Source organism: Gymnoscopelus braueri (genome assembly GCF_963280865.1).
Source record: "Gymnoscopelus braueri genome assembly, chromosome: 22".
NCBI classification, from domain to species: Eukaryota; Metazoa; Chordata; class Actinopteri; order Myctophiformes; family Myctophidae; genus Gymnoscopelus; species Gymnoscopelus braueri.
In genome coordinates this window covers 19,598,063-19,612,641 of record NC_137624.1, presented here as the reverse complement: position 1 = coordinate 19,612,641, position 14,579 = coordinate 19,598,063, and the positions used below count along the sequence as shown (strand labels likewise).

The following is a 14,579-nucleotide window of genomic DNA, read 5'->3' as shown; positions in this document are numbered from 1 at the left end:
CTGACAACACACTCAGTCACAGGTTGAATAGCTACATAATCAAGTATTTAAGAGACAATGAACTGATATTAATTTCCATTGATCTAAAATGAACACAATATGAAAAAAGCGACAGTGACTTTTCTTTACCATAGCAGTAATCTCATTCAAGGACTGTAGGATCTCCACAATCTTCGACTTATGGGAGGGCTCAACACGGGCAAAGCAGCGGGCTTTAACCACAGCTTCTCTTTGTGCAGCGGGTGTCAGGTCATCAAACTCGCGGCCAGTGTAGGCCATGCTCGAGATGTCGTCATCCTCGCCAAAGATGCCAATTCGTCTGCATATCGCCACAGCTGTACCTGAGGTTCAGAGGGAAGCTAGATTGATCAGTATACATTACACTTTCACCTGATTGATTAGTTCACTCTTAAAAAGAAAATGTACATCAATTTAATCATTTGTGTCATTATAAAAAGTTTGCTAATACCCTTGTTGTCTCCAGTGATCATGATCACTCTAATGCCTGCCTTGCGACACAGTTTGATAGAGGCTGCCACTTCTGCCCTGGGAGGATCCAGCATGCCCACACAGCCAACAAACGTCAGATCAGTCTGGGACATAAAAAGGAAAGTAATTAAATCATTGACATTTCTCACTGTATTTCCAATCAGTACAAATATTGTATACCCAGAATACCCCAACGATTACAATGTAGTACAATGCCTGTGAAATCGATGCACAGGGTCTCCTCTAGCTGTGTCAGAGTGTGCCAATATGTTTTCTGGATAAAGCAGTCATTCTTCAATCTTTTTTCTTCTTCCAATTTTGTCGTTCTGTCAATTCTCACGTCCCCTTGTACTGTAGTCTCTCCTTGTTGCTCCTGACCCTCAGTGGTTGGTCTTAAGGAGGATGTAGGTGAGCATGTGTCACGTCTGATACACGTGATGCCCCCAGTCCGCTAATTTTCACTTGACAGTTAGGAGTTTCCCTGGGACACGGTAACGCATGTGGAGGTGCACAGGTCTGGTTTGACAGGTCATTGATTTGAATGGGAATATCATGGATTTTCCACATAAAATATTCTATAATTTTTGGAGCCAAAGTTAAAAAATCTCTTCCAAATCCTGTCAACAAGCCCTGCAGTATGCACTGTAAAAATCAGGCAGTCCCCTATTACTAAGAAAAACTCTATAGCAATGATTGCTATGTGAATATACATAGTATATTTAACACTTATTTTAACAAATAAATATCACTTACACTACCTTTTAATTACGGATTTTGAGTTGCTTTTTCTTTCAAACCAATTGTCATTTATATTTTGGAGGCCATCCAGAAATGGCTATTTCAATTTTAAAAGTAAAAATACAGTTCTACTTCACAGCCTATGCGTGCATCTATCCAGATGTGTGTTGTGCTCGCATTATCACACGTGCAGTGTTGCACAGAGTAGGATAACACTGATTAGTTGATGCGTTCATGCACTTGTATTTATGTCTATGCACGGTGCAACAAAACGACATTCCCTCACAAATTAAAACATTTCCCTAAAACTGAAGCATGCCAACATCTGAAATGGTCACTCGTTACCTCATACTCAATGAATTTGGCTGAGTCCTCCAGCACCAGTTCCTCTTTGCTCGTGGGGTTGTCACGCGTAGCCAGAGCCAGGCAGCGTAGGGTGTCCCTGCCTGTTCCATACTCCCTGATCACTGACATCACCTTTTCCTTAATGCCAGGGGTCAGCGGTACCTTGTTCCCACCTACACGGATGTGAGTGCACCTGTCAATCACTCCCTCTGGGGCACCCTATAAGGAAGCAGAGTCATCAGACATAGGAATACCAGGGCTGATGGCAACAATTCTTTTGAATGAAACGCGGAAAATCTAGTCAGGCAGAAATGGGCATGGCCTTTATGGCTAAAATAAAAACAAACATGAATCGACCAGTTATAGCGCCACCTTGAGACCAATTTAAAAAATTGAGGGTTCTTGCTTGGCCTACTGGGAGTGTGCGTGCAAAGTTTCACTGAATTCGGTTGAGCCGAGTGGTGCAGAGATTAGCTGCTCATAGACAGAATCAAAGATGTTTTATTTCAAAGAAAGAAAACATCATTTCGGCCAGGTATAATGGAATCATGAAGAACACTGACAAACACTGTGGCATGCAAAATAGCAATGATGAGCAAATAAAAACATATTGAAAACCTTTTTGCATTTTTGAAGATTTCTGACTAAATGGATACAACTAAATCAAATTATTTGCACGTCAAACACTATTTTGTCATTGGCCTGTACTTTACCTTGACAAACATCTTGCCAACGGAGGAGCGGGCCTTGTTTGGTGTACAGTACACAGACATGGACTTCCTGTCTCTGGAAAATTCCAAGGTCAACTCCTTTTTCATCAGCTGCTTAATTACCTAGAATCATATGTATAACGCAACCACACAAGATAAGTACAATATAGAAATCTGTCTTGAGTCTCATTATCTCACCTAAACAAGGTTAAACACCACAGGGAGCCCACACTTAACCTATACCGCATCTGGTGAGAACACCAATTTTGACTGACTGGTGACTTACGGAGTTACAGGCATTGGCCCTCTCAATCTTGGACAGGTCCTTCACATCTGTGTCAAAGACGTTCATCTTCTCCACCAGACAGGTGAGAGCTGTCTCTGTGGACTCACCAACCTTCTCATACACACCTTTGGTCTAGAAATCACAGGAAATATAAGAGGGGGTGGAGGGATGGATGAGGATATACATTAACCATTAGAACCTGCTGCAGAGCACCAACACAGTGAACCAAACAACCCAGCAAGTCAAGTGCCTTTGATGAAATAATGGTAGTCCACCAACCTCATTGTAGTCCAGTGAAGAGTCATTGCAGAGAGCACAGATAGAGGCCAGCTCCACTAAGGCATCATACTGGGAACACTTCACTGGTTTACCTTCATGGAACCTAGAGAAAACAAACGCATGTGCAGATTTGAGAGATGAGTGAGTCAATAGTTGTAGAATATATTTTTATACTGTAAATGCACCATTTGTAGAGTAGAGAACAGACGCTTTTCACCGCAGACATTTTTGCAGTGTCATAAATGGGTAAGCTCAGCTGGAGGTAGTAGTAACATATATTGTTACTGTGTGCCAGCTCCTAGAGCTCCTTTCCCGTTAACTTCATGCTGACACACAGAAATACATAAATGAAACATACCCAGGCTCATTTTGCTTCACACAACAAGATTCCTGCGCAAGATTGTAAAACAAATGCATTACTTTTTAAATCACAGACAGGCACAGCCTGCAAACCAAAACGAGTGCTCCCTCCTTGGCAGTCATAGCGATAGGGGCATGTTTTTGTGGTTTCGGTTTGGGAATAGCATACACATATCTGCGACAAAATATCTGCCATGAAAGGGGACACTTGTAGATACTTTTATGGCAAATATACTTCTTTCTCAGACATGCTCACATTAGTAAGCCATGTTTAAGTTACAGGATAACAGATACTGTATGACAAATTGGAATGGTATCACTTTGAGAACATGCAGGTAGACACATTAGACTAAGTTTAATTAGTTAAAAATAGCAGATTTATGATTTTGTGCAACACGTTTAAAAATGTTGACTACCTCATCAGAAATGTGCATTTTGTCAACAAATTCTCCTTTAGAAGGAGAAAAAACTCAGTTCTTATAAGTTGAACTATAGAATTTTTATTTTATTAATACAGTTATGGACATACATTGTGGACAGACAGGACACCAAGGGCAGAGAGGAGAACCGACATGCAACTGATGAGGGAGATGCTGAAATACTCACACTTCTCCAACAGGGGCATATGTAGAGCCAGTTATGGTGAATTCATTCAGGGAACAGCTGTCACCGGTAACCTGGTCAATTATGAACATCTAGGACCACACACACACACACACACACACACACACACACTTACGATTAACATCAAATGGACATTTTTCATACATTTAAGGCATTAAGCAAATACTTAGAATCAAAGTTACTAGGTTTCTGGGTACTGTGTTTCAAGTTTCATTGTCTCCGCCAGGCCGAAAGGCATGGCGAGAGAGTATGTTTTGCACCCTGTCCGTCCGCCCGTGTGTGGGTGTGTGTGTGTCCAAATTTCACGCAAATTGGTACACATGATCTCTATAGTCATGTGATCAAGACGAATCTGTTTGATTTTTCATATTCCATCCTGATTGGCTAAGATTGACATCTAAAGTTTGCAGGAGTGGCCCATTTTGAAAAAAAATCCGCAAATCATGAACGGCGTCCGATTACGGTGAAACTTTGCACGCATATTCGCACTACGTTGAAGAACAAATACCACCCTTTCAACATTGCCCTATTGTAGCGCTACCAGGAGGCAGATTTTTGCAAAACATCTTTTTTATATTACTCCAACAAATGTTGTCCAAACATCACGCAAATTGGTACATATCTCTTTAGTCAAGTGATGAAGACGGATCCGTCCGATCCGTCCGATTTTTCACATTCCAGCCTGATTGGCGAATACCAAACATTACTGGCCCACACTAACCTACCTGACCTGGCGGAGACCTGTGCTCCGAGGAGCACTTTATCTAGTTTATTCTGTTATTCAACTGTCAATCTGGGAACCCATCGTCAAATAAAAAGGAAAAACAGTTTTGCATTTGGCTCTGGGGGGGGAATTAACAAGACCTATGCTCACTGGAAACCGGGGTTTGGACCATGCCCTCAGCCCTCCACTTCCGGTGGTGCACCTATGTTTTAATTCCGACTAGATAACATTTCTTCCACCATGGAACACTATGGGTTCCGTGACACTATCCCGCGACCACAAAATATGACTCTTTTATGCGGAGGCTGAGGCACACAAACTGATTTAGCTCTGTTCATAAACAATTTACTTAGGAATTATGTTCAATATGAGCGGGTGGCTTAAAGAGCCATTTTGGCTGTTTTTGTTAGTCCGAGAGAGAGAGGGTCCACGGATCCATTTGGTTCCATCTGTACCCTTGCAGAGTTCAATTTAGATCGCGATGTAACGTTACCGCGCGGAGACGCCGGGGAGATCATTCTCACAGACAGACAACCACACCAGTTACCAACGGATAACACAGTATTTATAAACATACTTGTGTGGATTACAGAGAAATTTTAATGAAATCTTGACGTGCACTGTGCACTATTTGTGTCAGTCCGGGCCGCGGACCATATGTTTCGCCTTGCAGAAATAGAAAGTCCGTGGAGACTGAAGCGGTTTTGATTGGTTAAAGCGTGGCTTGCTTCCGGATCTAAGGCCTGCCCACTAGATAGGCCACTTGTAGGCCAATGTGCACACGTTCTGAACGACCGTCCCGAGAGATTCAGATTGGGCAGCTCTGAATCTGTTCTTGAGAGATTATTTAACTGTTAACTTGAAAGCATTGACAAACTGTTGCACAGCGCATCCAGCAGGTGGCAGCACACCACTAGCAGTCCAACAGTAAAATGTGAGCATGGCAAGTTCATCTTAAAACTGTACTGTATATATTGTGTGTGAATACATTTATGTTTTGTCCCATTTTGTATGGTAGTCTCTCTTTCAGATCCTGCCTCTGTCCAAGGTGCTGAAGGGGGCTGTGCTTTTTTTTTTATGAACACAAATTATGTCTCTTTGAAGTCCAGATTTTTATGTTTTTACAGTGGTTTACACAGATCTTTATGTGTCTTATTCTATCTACAGTAACTGCCATGAACTGCATTATTTTGGCCATATACTTATTATTCCGTTGCAGAGGGAATGTGGACATTCATTGAGTTACTTGCCAATTTGTATTAATAAAAACACTTGAGTGATTGTATCCATGTGTACTCTTGTTGACCGAGCAATTTATCAATGTGGCGCTTTGAGAAACAGTGTAGTTGTTGTCGTTTAATATAATAAAGAAACGATTATTAGTATTACTTTGAGAAACGTCTAGTTTTCGTTTAAAGCTGCACTATGTAACTTTCCTGTTCTACCCCGGATTTGAACCTCCGCGTCTCCTACGCAAGTGCTGACATTTTTACCACTGAGCTAATGGAGCCTGCCTGCTTGCTCTGTGGAGTAATGTCAAACCAGAAACTGGATTGTGTCAAAGGTTGTGTCCAACCTAGACACATGATCTAAATGTCTCAATAGAAGAGCAGGGAGACACAATACAACCACCCCAATCGTATAAGTTACATTGTATTAAAGTTATACAATGCAGAATCCCAAATAACGATTTTTAGCAACCTCTGCTGGTCACTACCGTCACTGCATACAATTTCCGTAATCCTCGATTACCCAGAATTCCATTCGTTTTCACCGGAAGCCGGAAGCGTTTCAAAAAGCGATCTTTTAATTGTTTTATACTATCTACGGATCGTTTCTCTTAGCCAGTGGAGCATTAGTTACCATGAGCTGTGCTTTCTTTTTCTGTTCTTTTTCGATCTTCCAATCCTACATTATCTTAACATCAGCGTGAGGTTCCTTTTTGTTATAGCGCGGTAGTTCCTGGCCAAACAGGAAACCGTTGCGGTAGTTCCTGGGGACGTCGGCCACGACGTCATGACGTTGGCCAGGAACGTCATTTCCCCGGGAAAGTCCCCCCAGTCCACTTTCAATAGAAAATATATAAATAAAAGGCTTCCGGGGGTGAAATTCACGGAGTGGGTGTTGTGAAACTTTTGCCACTCGCAAAAGATATACAATTTAACTTTAGTTTTGTTGAAAACGTTACCTAGTATTACTTTAACATACCCTACCATACAAATTGGACAAAATAAAATTGTATTTACTAAAGCAAATAATTAGAGCTTTAATATAATCAAGAAATAATTATTAGTATCCCAGCCCCCAAGCTAACATATCCACAAGCTTAAATTCTGTTTGCTCAGCATTCTCGCAGACTTGGAGCCAAGTCCTAAACTACTCATGCGTTAGTGCGTGATAAAAAACAAAAGAGTGGTGATAAAAGAATGTATCATTGCGTTAATGCATTATCACATAACATTGACAATACTAGTATATGGTACATAAACACAATAAAGAAAATGGGGATGCAGGGGACATAAAAATGAAGATGAGAGAATAGTAAGCATGAGTACGAGAACAATCCTACAGCAGCTAATCCACACACATGGCTTTCCTGTTATCTCACTCTCACTTTCTGTAACTGACGCTATAAGCGTCATGTATATGTGGTTGCCATGACGACGTCAGACGTCAAAAGTTCAGCTCACACGAGATTCCGTGCGTTTAAAAGTGAAAATAAAATGGCATTACGTTTACATGCTACATTTGGGTCATTTATGAAAGCTGATTTATTATTTACTTTCACTGTGTTTATTTTGATTTAGAAATACGTAAGTCACAAACATGATCAGAACTGTGTTCACCCCGGATGTTTTCATTCACAAGTAGATAGAGGGGCGGGCCAGTTACCTGCGCAGATTCCGGTTTATTGTTCTCTGTATACATCTAATGAAAGAGACGCACTTGAGAGAGATAGTGTATAAATGAAAGGTATAACGGCCTTGTTTATTATTATTCTACAGCTGGTAAGAGAGAGAACAGAGTATAACGAGACACATAATGTAACTGTTTATTAACTACAGCTGGTCAAAAGGGCGCAACATGGTAAATAATTCATGTTATTGTGTAAACCGCTATGTAAAAGAAATGAAACAAAGTGATATGTAGTGTAAAATGTTTATATTGTACTAGGTGGTGTGAATGTTGTTTCCACCTGGGTTAAGATGCGAGTATAATTATAATAAGCCTGCTAATGCATACGTTCTACATGCCTTAAAATGTATTTCAGAGTTCTAGAGTTGAGAGAAAAGGTTTGTTATATTTTTTGATTTGTGCACTGAATTTTTTTATTTGTGTCCTTTTACTTTTCAGTGTTGTTTGGTGTCTAATGTTCGTTGGAGGAATAAATGCACAAGAAAACATAAGTATGATGTGTGGAACTCGTTCATGACCAGACGTGTAGTTACACTTTCCTCTGTCTCTATCATGTCCATATAGACACAGACATAACACACTTATCTCCTGTGCGCCAGCTGCTGGAGGGTGGAGAGGGGCAGTATAGAGAGACCAAGCCATGGATGGATAGAAAGAAATATCTATATTAAAAGGATGAATGGGTATTGTGGCCTCACTCCCCTGAGGAACCAGCCAGTCTACAAAGGGCATTATGCCAAGAACTCGCTCCCCCTAAAAATACACATAAGTAATTCAAGAATTCAAGACCAAAAAAAGGAAAAAGTCTGCTACTGAGAGTAACTAACTTTAGTGCTACCGTATTTGGAGAGGGGAGGCACCGATGCTGCAGATGGATCAAAGCAATGCTCCAGACAGATCAAAGCTAAAGTTGAAGAGGATGAAATGAGCTTACATTTTCCTGTAATTATTGAATTATTCTATTTATTCTATTTCACTGAATACATCAGAGCTTAAATTATGTGAGCAAGATCTCCAAAGGGAGAATAACAACAAAAAAATAGATAAACGAATAGGACCCACCATCAGGTGTTAGTCCTCTGTGGGCTGAAGGCACGTAACTCGCAGCAAATGACGTACAATGGACCACGGAAGAAGAAAAATAAGAGAAAGAAATGTCCAACTCAAGGTCAGTTACACAACTGTGCTGCTTCAAGTGACTGACTACGGGCAGACTGAAGCAAGAGTGAAGTGGACGACAAAGAATATAAAAATATATATGATTGATTACTCCGATGCGTAAAGCGCAAACTCGTGGCACCAGGGCAGCACTCGGTGGCTATACTGATCATTCTCTCAATCTGGTAGAACTTGCAAACATGCTGCAGATGAAAAACTAGGAGACAGAGATGGGAAAGGACATGCAGCAAAAGGTCGGATTCCAACCTGGGTCGGCTGCGCAAGGACTGAGCGACCACTCAATGGTATGCACTCTACCAGGTGAGCCACCAGAGCACCCAGGTGTGCAATCATTGCACACCTGGGTGCCCTGGTGGCTCACCCGGTAATGAGATTTAGACTTGCCCACTGGTGTGCAATAAGTTTGAAGACCACTGGTGTAGAATGATGTATTTATGACCAGTTACATTCTAATGATCACCACCATTGTGTTCACCATGTTATGAGGGAGTGCTCATAACTCGCTGTTTGAGGTGAAAATTAATTAGGTATTTTAACCCAACCAATATGGAGGCAACATCACAGAAAATGTATGCTGAATTTAACGCTAAATACACAATTATCAACACCACTCTGAGCTTTCTATTTTTGCCAGAAGTAAAACCCATTCATTCAGCTACATACAGTATATACAGTATGTCTGCCTGTTTGGTAATGTGTGTTGATCACTAGACTAGATGGTCAAGGTATGGCTGAAGATATCCTCCTTACTCATATTGAAATGGCAGCCATTGTGCTCTTAACATTAAACATTAAATACATTATATGATGTAAGCGCAAAATGGCTGGCCACTGTGTGATTACTGAATATTGTCAATATATCCCTCTCTGTCACCATCCAAAACCCCACTACCAATGCCTTTCTCAGAAGTTGAGAGCAAAGTTTTCTTTCAAACACCCCCCCTGTCATGGTCTATTCCTCTCTTACCCTGCAGACAGACATTTGATTGGTGGTCAGCGTGCCGGTCTTGTCAGAGCAGATGACGGAAGTACAGCCCAAAGTCTCCACAGAGGGCAAGCTGCGGACGATGGCGTGCTTCTTGGCCATGCGGCGTGTTCCCAAAGCAAGGCAGGTGGTGATGACAGCAGGCAGACCTGGAGAATGGAAACGTGGACATTAAAAGACAAAGAGGGACCCAATTATAGATACATAGGGAGATGCAGAGAGGGGCAGAACCGGTGAAATTACATGGAGCCAGTGGGCGTATTCTATTGGCAAGGAGAGTCGAGCCTCCCCAAAGGAGCTTGGAGAGAGATTCAGAAAATATATTCACAGATTAAAACTTCAGAGGACACCACATTTTGATGAAAATCTAAGTTGTATCCCGTTGTCTACATTACTAGGGCTAAGAAAGTTGTTTGTGTTTTAACGATTCGCTTATGAACTGTATTGATCACCTAAGTTTGATCTCTTTACCATAGTTATTAGTAGTTGGAAGTTTGTTTTAGAGTGACATATCTGGTCGGCTCTCCAGCTTACCCTCCGGGATGGCAGCCACTGCCAAAGCCACAGCGATCTTGAAGTAGTAGACAGCTCCGCGTATCCAGGAGCCACCATGGACAGGATCGTTGAAATGGCCGATGTTTATGATCCACACAGCAATGCAGATCAGTGAAATAACCTTTAAGTAGATTGCAGCACATTAGGATCAAATGTTGTTCACACCTGAGTGCAGGTTTAATTCATATAGCATCACATTTCAGTCAAAAGATATGGTGCACACAATACAAAATAAATAAAAAACAAACCTTAGAAAGCTGCTCTCCAAACTCATCCAGTTTTTGCTGCAGGGGCGTGCGCTCCTGTTCGGTGGATGCCATCTCATCACGGATCTTTCCTATCTCCGTGTTGACCCCTGTGGCCATCACAACACCTACAGCTCTTCCTGCTGCGATGTTGGTGCCCTGTGGAATGTCAAGAGGGCAGCAAACTTGGACTATAAGATCAGTGTGTGCATTAAATCTATAAAGTAACATAAGAAAACGAGGATAGGACTCACAGAGAAGAGCATGTTCTTCTTGTCCTGGTTGACGGCGCGGGGGTCTGGCACGGGGTCTGTGTGTTTGATCACAGATACCGACTCTCCTGAAGAATAAAGCAATAAAATCATAATTACACAAGACGGCAAAAAAAGTCATGTTGTCTAGAAGTCATATACAGTACACTTTACATTGCCGCTGACAATTTTCTTGACATTCCATGAAGTATGCAAATCGTATTCATTGGGCTAAATATGCAATAACACCTATAGTCCTTTAAATATAAATGTATGTTGACAGTCTAGTGTTTGTATACTGTTAACAGTAAAAACAGATTGCAGTTTTCGCCCTGATGAAGACCTTAACCACTCAAAATATGTTGCCATTCTTTATATATTAAAGTCTGTTTTAACTCTATATCCTCTCCACCACTTTTTGAGCGCTCGTATCTCCTCTTCTTTTTAAAACATTAGTCCGAAAAATGTAATCACAATTTGATACTTTCCCCCAATTGTTCAGCCCTACTGTTAATGACCAAACTGCGTCACTACTGACTTCTCACTGTCCCATGACCCCACTGCATTTGTGTGTATGTTAAGGGTGTATGTTTAAGAAAGAAAAAAGTAATAAGAGAGTGAGAGAGGGCAAGAGAGCTTGTGGGTAATCAGCTGTGCGATGTATGTGCTGGACTGCGAAGGAGCCTTTGACAGACTTCATGGCCATGAATGGGGAAGAAGAAGAGAGGAGAAAAACAGCTGAAACACTAAAATATCTCCTGGAATTTGCTACCAATTAAGGCAGTAGTGCATGACGAGATCCACAAACCCCAGTCCCCCTGCATTATACACTCTTTGAGACTTCCTCCAATGTCCAATTACAATCTATGTTATGAATATGCATGGCGACTATTCAAATGCTACGAGGAGAAGGTGTTTCTTGGAATGCCACCCTACATTGTTCAAATCGGCCTCATGGTGGCGCTATAACAGGCCGATTTACTTTTCTACCTGTAACTGGACCGATCACGCACACTCCCTAGAGGCCAGGTAGAAACCTCTGCCCTGCATTTTTCACATTAGCCTTTTATAGTGCCACCAGGAGGCAGATTTTTGCAACAAATAAAAGTCATATTACTCCTACAGATTTTGTCCAAACATCATGCAAATTTGTACACATTATCTCTATAGTCATGTGATCAACACGGATCTGTCAGATTTTTCATATTCCATCCTGATTGCCTAAGATTGGCATCTAAAGTTTGCAGGAGTGGCTCGTTTTGAGGTAGAAATGCCACCCTCATCACATTGGCCTATTATAGCGCCACCAGGAGGCAGAATATTGCAAAACACTTTTTTTTCTCCTACAAATTTTGTCCAAACATCACCCAAATCGGTATATATTATGTCTATAGTCATGACTGAATTCCGACATTGCTGGCCCACATTAACCTACCTGACCTGGCGGAGATCTGTGCTCAGAGGAGAACTTTTGCACTGCAATGTTTTTTTTTGTTTCTCAAAATCACAAACCCACTCACAAGTTGTCAACTGCAGCAACTTGAGGAAAACTACAGTCCTGTAGCACGCCGTGCACATGTCAAGAAGACATGCACACCGTCATAATTCGGTCGGACGGTTTATGCCCGGGACAGTGTGACAGACACACACACACACACACAGATTGTTATAATATAGATTCAAGTAAAATATTTCTAAAAGTATACAAGAACCGCCAGACTGTCTCTTACACAGTCAGACTGTGTTAGGGCCAATAAGTAAACAGATTTGAAGTCTTTACCTGTGAGAATTGATTGGTCCACCCGTAGTGTTGTAGACTTTATAGATGTAAGTCGAATGTCTGCAGGCACTTTATCACCAACTGTAGACATAAACACAAAGAAGGGGAGATGACTAAGTATCATTTGACCATATAAAAGGGGTCTGTCAGTCAAGTTGATTGCAGAGGAGTGGATACTTCTGTAACTGAATTATGGTTATACATCTCTATTGGGCCTGTGAATATGAGACTATGCAAAATGTCATAAAAGAGAGAATGTTGGACCATCCTTTTATCTCTACGTTGACAAAAGGTGGAAGACATAACTGTGGGCACCTAAAATACACACACTCACACATCTTTACTTAAGACTTTGAAGAAGAAAAAGTTAATCCAACTCATAGTTCTTGAGAGCAATAAAATAATCAAAGACTAACTTATTTGCCGTGGAGCTGCTGAAAGAGTCATGCATCAAGAATTATTAATGTTCCACTCAGCTCCTGCACAGGAATAGATTGCGGCTCATTCTTTCCACTAACAGAAGGCTTTGGTAATTCCTAGTAAAACAAATGTTAAATGTAAACATCCCCTCAATTTCCAAACAAATCTTTGTGCTGCACAAAGTGGACAAGCAGGAGGGGCTATTAAAGCCACTGACATTTATTAGCTTGAGAGAGAGGCCTGACTGTGGCCTGACTTAAAGAGTCCAGTGCAGGTTTTCAAATGCAATTTGCATCCAGTCTGGGAAGATGAATGGAATGATAGAGCAACATTGCAGCTGAATGGCTTCACTGGAAGCAAAGTAATATTTCAGAGGTAGTATTAGCTCTGTATTCAAGTGGATCCTCACCTCTAAAGTGATATTTTGCTTTGGTTGAATGACTTCACTTTTCATCAATCATACCTGAACAGACATTCAGAGGCAATCAAACCACAACTATGTTGAATGACAATAGCAAACTGGGGAAATTACTTCTTGGAATGTATTGAAAGGTAATGAAATAAAAACATTGCTTCTATTTTTTAGTTTTCTCCTATTATCTTGAGTCTACATTTTAAAATTAAACTAAGAAATCGGTGCCGACTATGCATCTGCAGAGAAGCCAGTGTTAGTTGTTTGACCTTTTGTGACCTTTTGTGAATCACCATAGAAATAAATAGGAAACACAAATACTGCGACAAATGAAATACATAGGTCAGGAAGAAAAGTGAAGGTTGAAACATAAAGCTATGAACCGGCTTCAAACAGATACCTACGCAGAGAGCGTAGAGATTGGTGACAGACATGTAAACTAATCTCCCCCGCCCCCCCAACCCCCCCCGGTCCGCCACATTGCCCTTCTCTGTGAAGAGGAAGAAAAGGGGGAAGGAAGAGGGGAGAGGGGGATTAGATGAGACCTGAGAACACATCCAAAAATGGGAAAACTATTTTGATCAGTTGTAGAACATACGCTGCTGGAGTGGGGGGATTTGAAAACATGGATTGTAAAAAAAGAAAGGAAAGGAGAGCAGCCAGGAAACAGAATACATATTTCTCTTTATCACCTCACCATTCAGTCAGTCCCATTAATCTCTTGATTACAATGGCATAATATAAAAGAGGAGGCAACTCTACTTGAGAAACAGCAGTCACTAACACCCACTGTGTAATTTCACAGCCGACCTTCTACAAAGCTGTGGATTGGTTTTGCTTTGCAGGGTGATGTTACCACTGCAAAGAGGGTTAGACCCCAGTACTGCACCAGCTCCAATATAAGATTTAATCATTTTGTTTCCCTGTAAGTGGGAAAAAAACATTGAATTGCCTACTTATCTAAACTAGTTCACTCTCAACAGTAGATGTTGGAACGAAAGACAACAGGAAAGGACAGGTGATTTCAAGGAAGAAACAGGGAGAAATGTTTTCTTATTAGGGGACCAAGCACAGGTGCATAGGTACCCTAGGCTATTGAATCTGGTGGTTTTATTATCTCCACTAGGCCGGAAGGTAGAGATGATTTTTTCGTCCCCTTCAGTGTCTGTGTGTGTGTCTGTCTGCCTGTCTGTCTGTACGTGGCTAATCTCAGAAAATCATTAACCAATCAGCGTCTACGCACACTGCCAGTAGGCCAAGGAAAACACTCCACACCACATT

General features: G+C 41.3%; 1 protein-coding gene across 2 annotated transcripts in view; it reads right to left on the bottom strand.

Moving 5' to 3' along the window:
- LOC308078778 (sarcoplasmic/endoplasmic reticulum calcium ATPase 2) overlaps positions 1–14,579 on the bottom strand; it is a 32,106-nt gene that overhangs the window by 10,303 nt on the left and 7,224 nt on the right. For both annotated transcript variants that reach the window (XM_080420129.1, XM_080420128.1), the window contains 12 exons: positions 12,467–12,547; positions 10,690–10,775; positions 10,439–10,594; positions 10,170–10,311; positions 9,618–9,784; positions 3,814–3,902; positions 2,848–2,950; positions 2,569–2,700; positions 2,286–2,405; positions 1,573–1,791; positions 470–593; positions 130–341 (listed from right to left, as the gene is read on the bottom strand). In XM_080420129.1, coding sequence (XP_080276255.1) covers positions 130–341; positions 470–593; positions 1,573–1,791; positions 2,286–2,405; positions 2,569–2,700; positions 2,848–2,950; positions 3,814–3,902; positions 9,618–9,784; positions 10,170–10,311; positions 10,439–10,594; positions 10,690–10,775; positions 12,467–12,547 — 1,631 coding nt within the window. The remainder of the gene's footprint in view (positions 1–129; positions 342–469; positions 594–1,572; positions 1,792–2,285; positions 2,406–2,568; positions 2,701–2,847; positions 2,951–3,813; positions 3,903–9,617; positions 9,785–10,169; positions 10,312–10,438; positions 10,595–10,689; positions 10,776–12,466; positions 12,548–14,579) is intronic.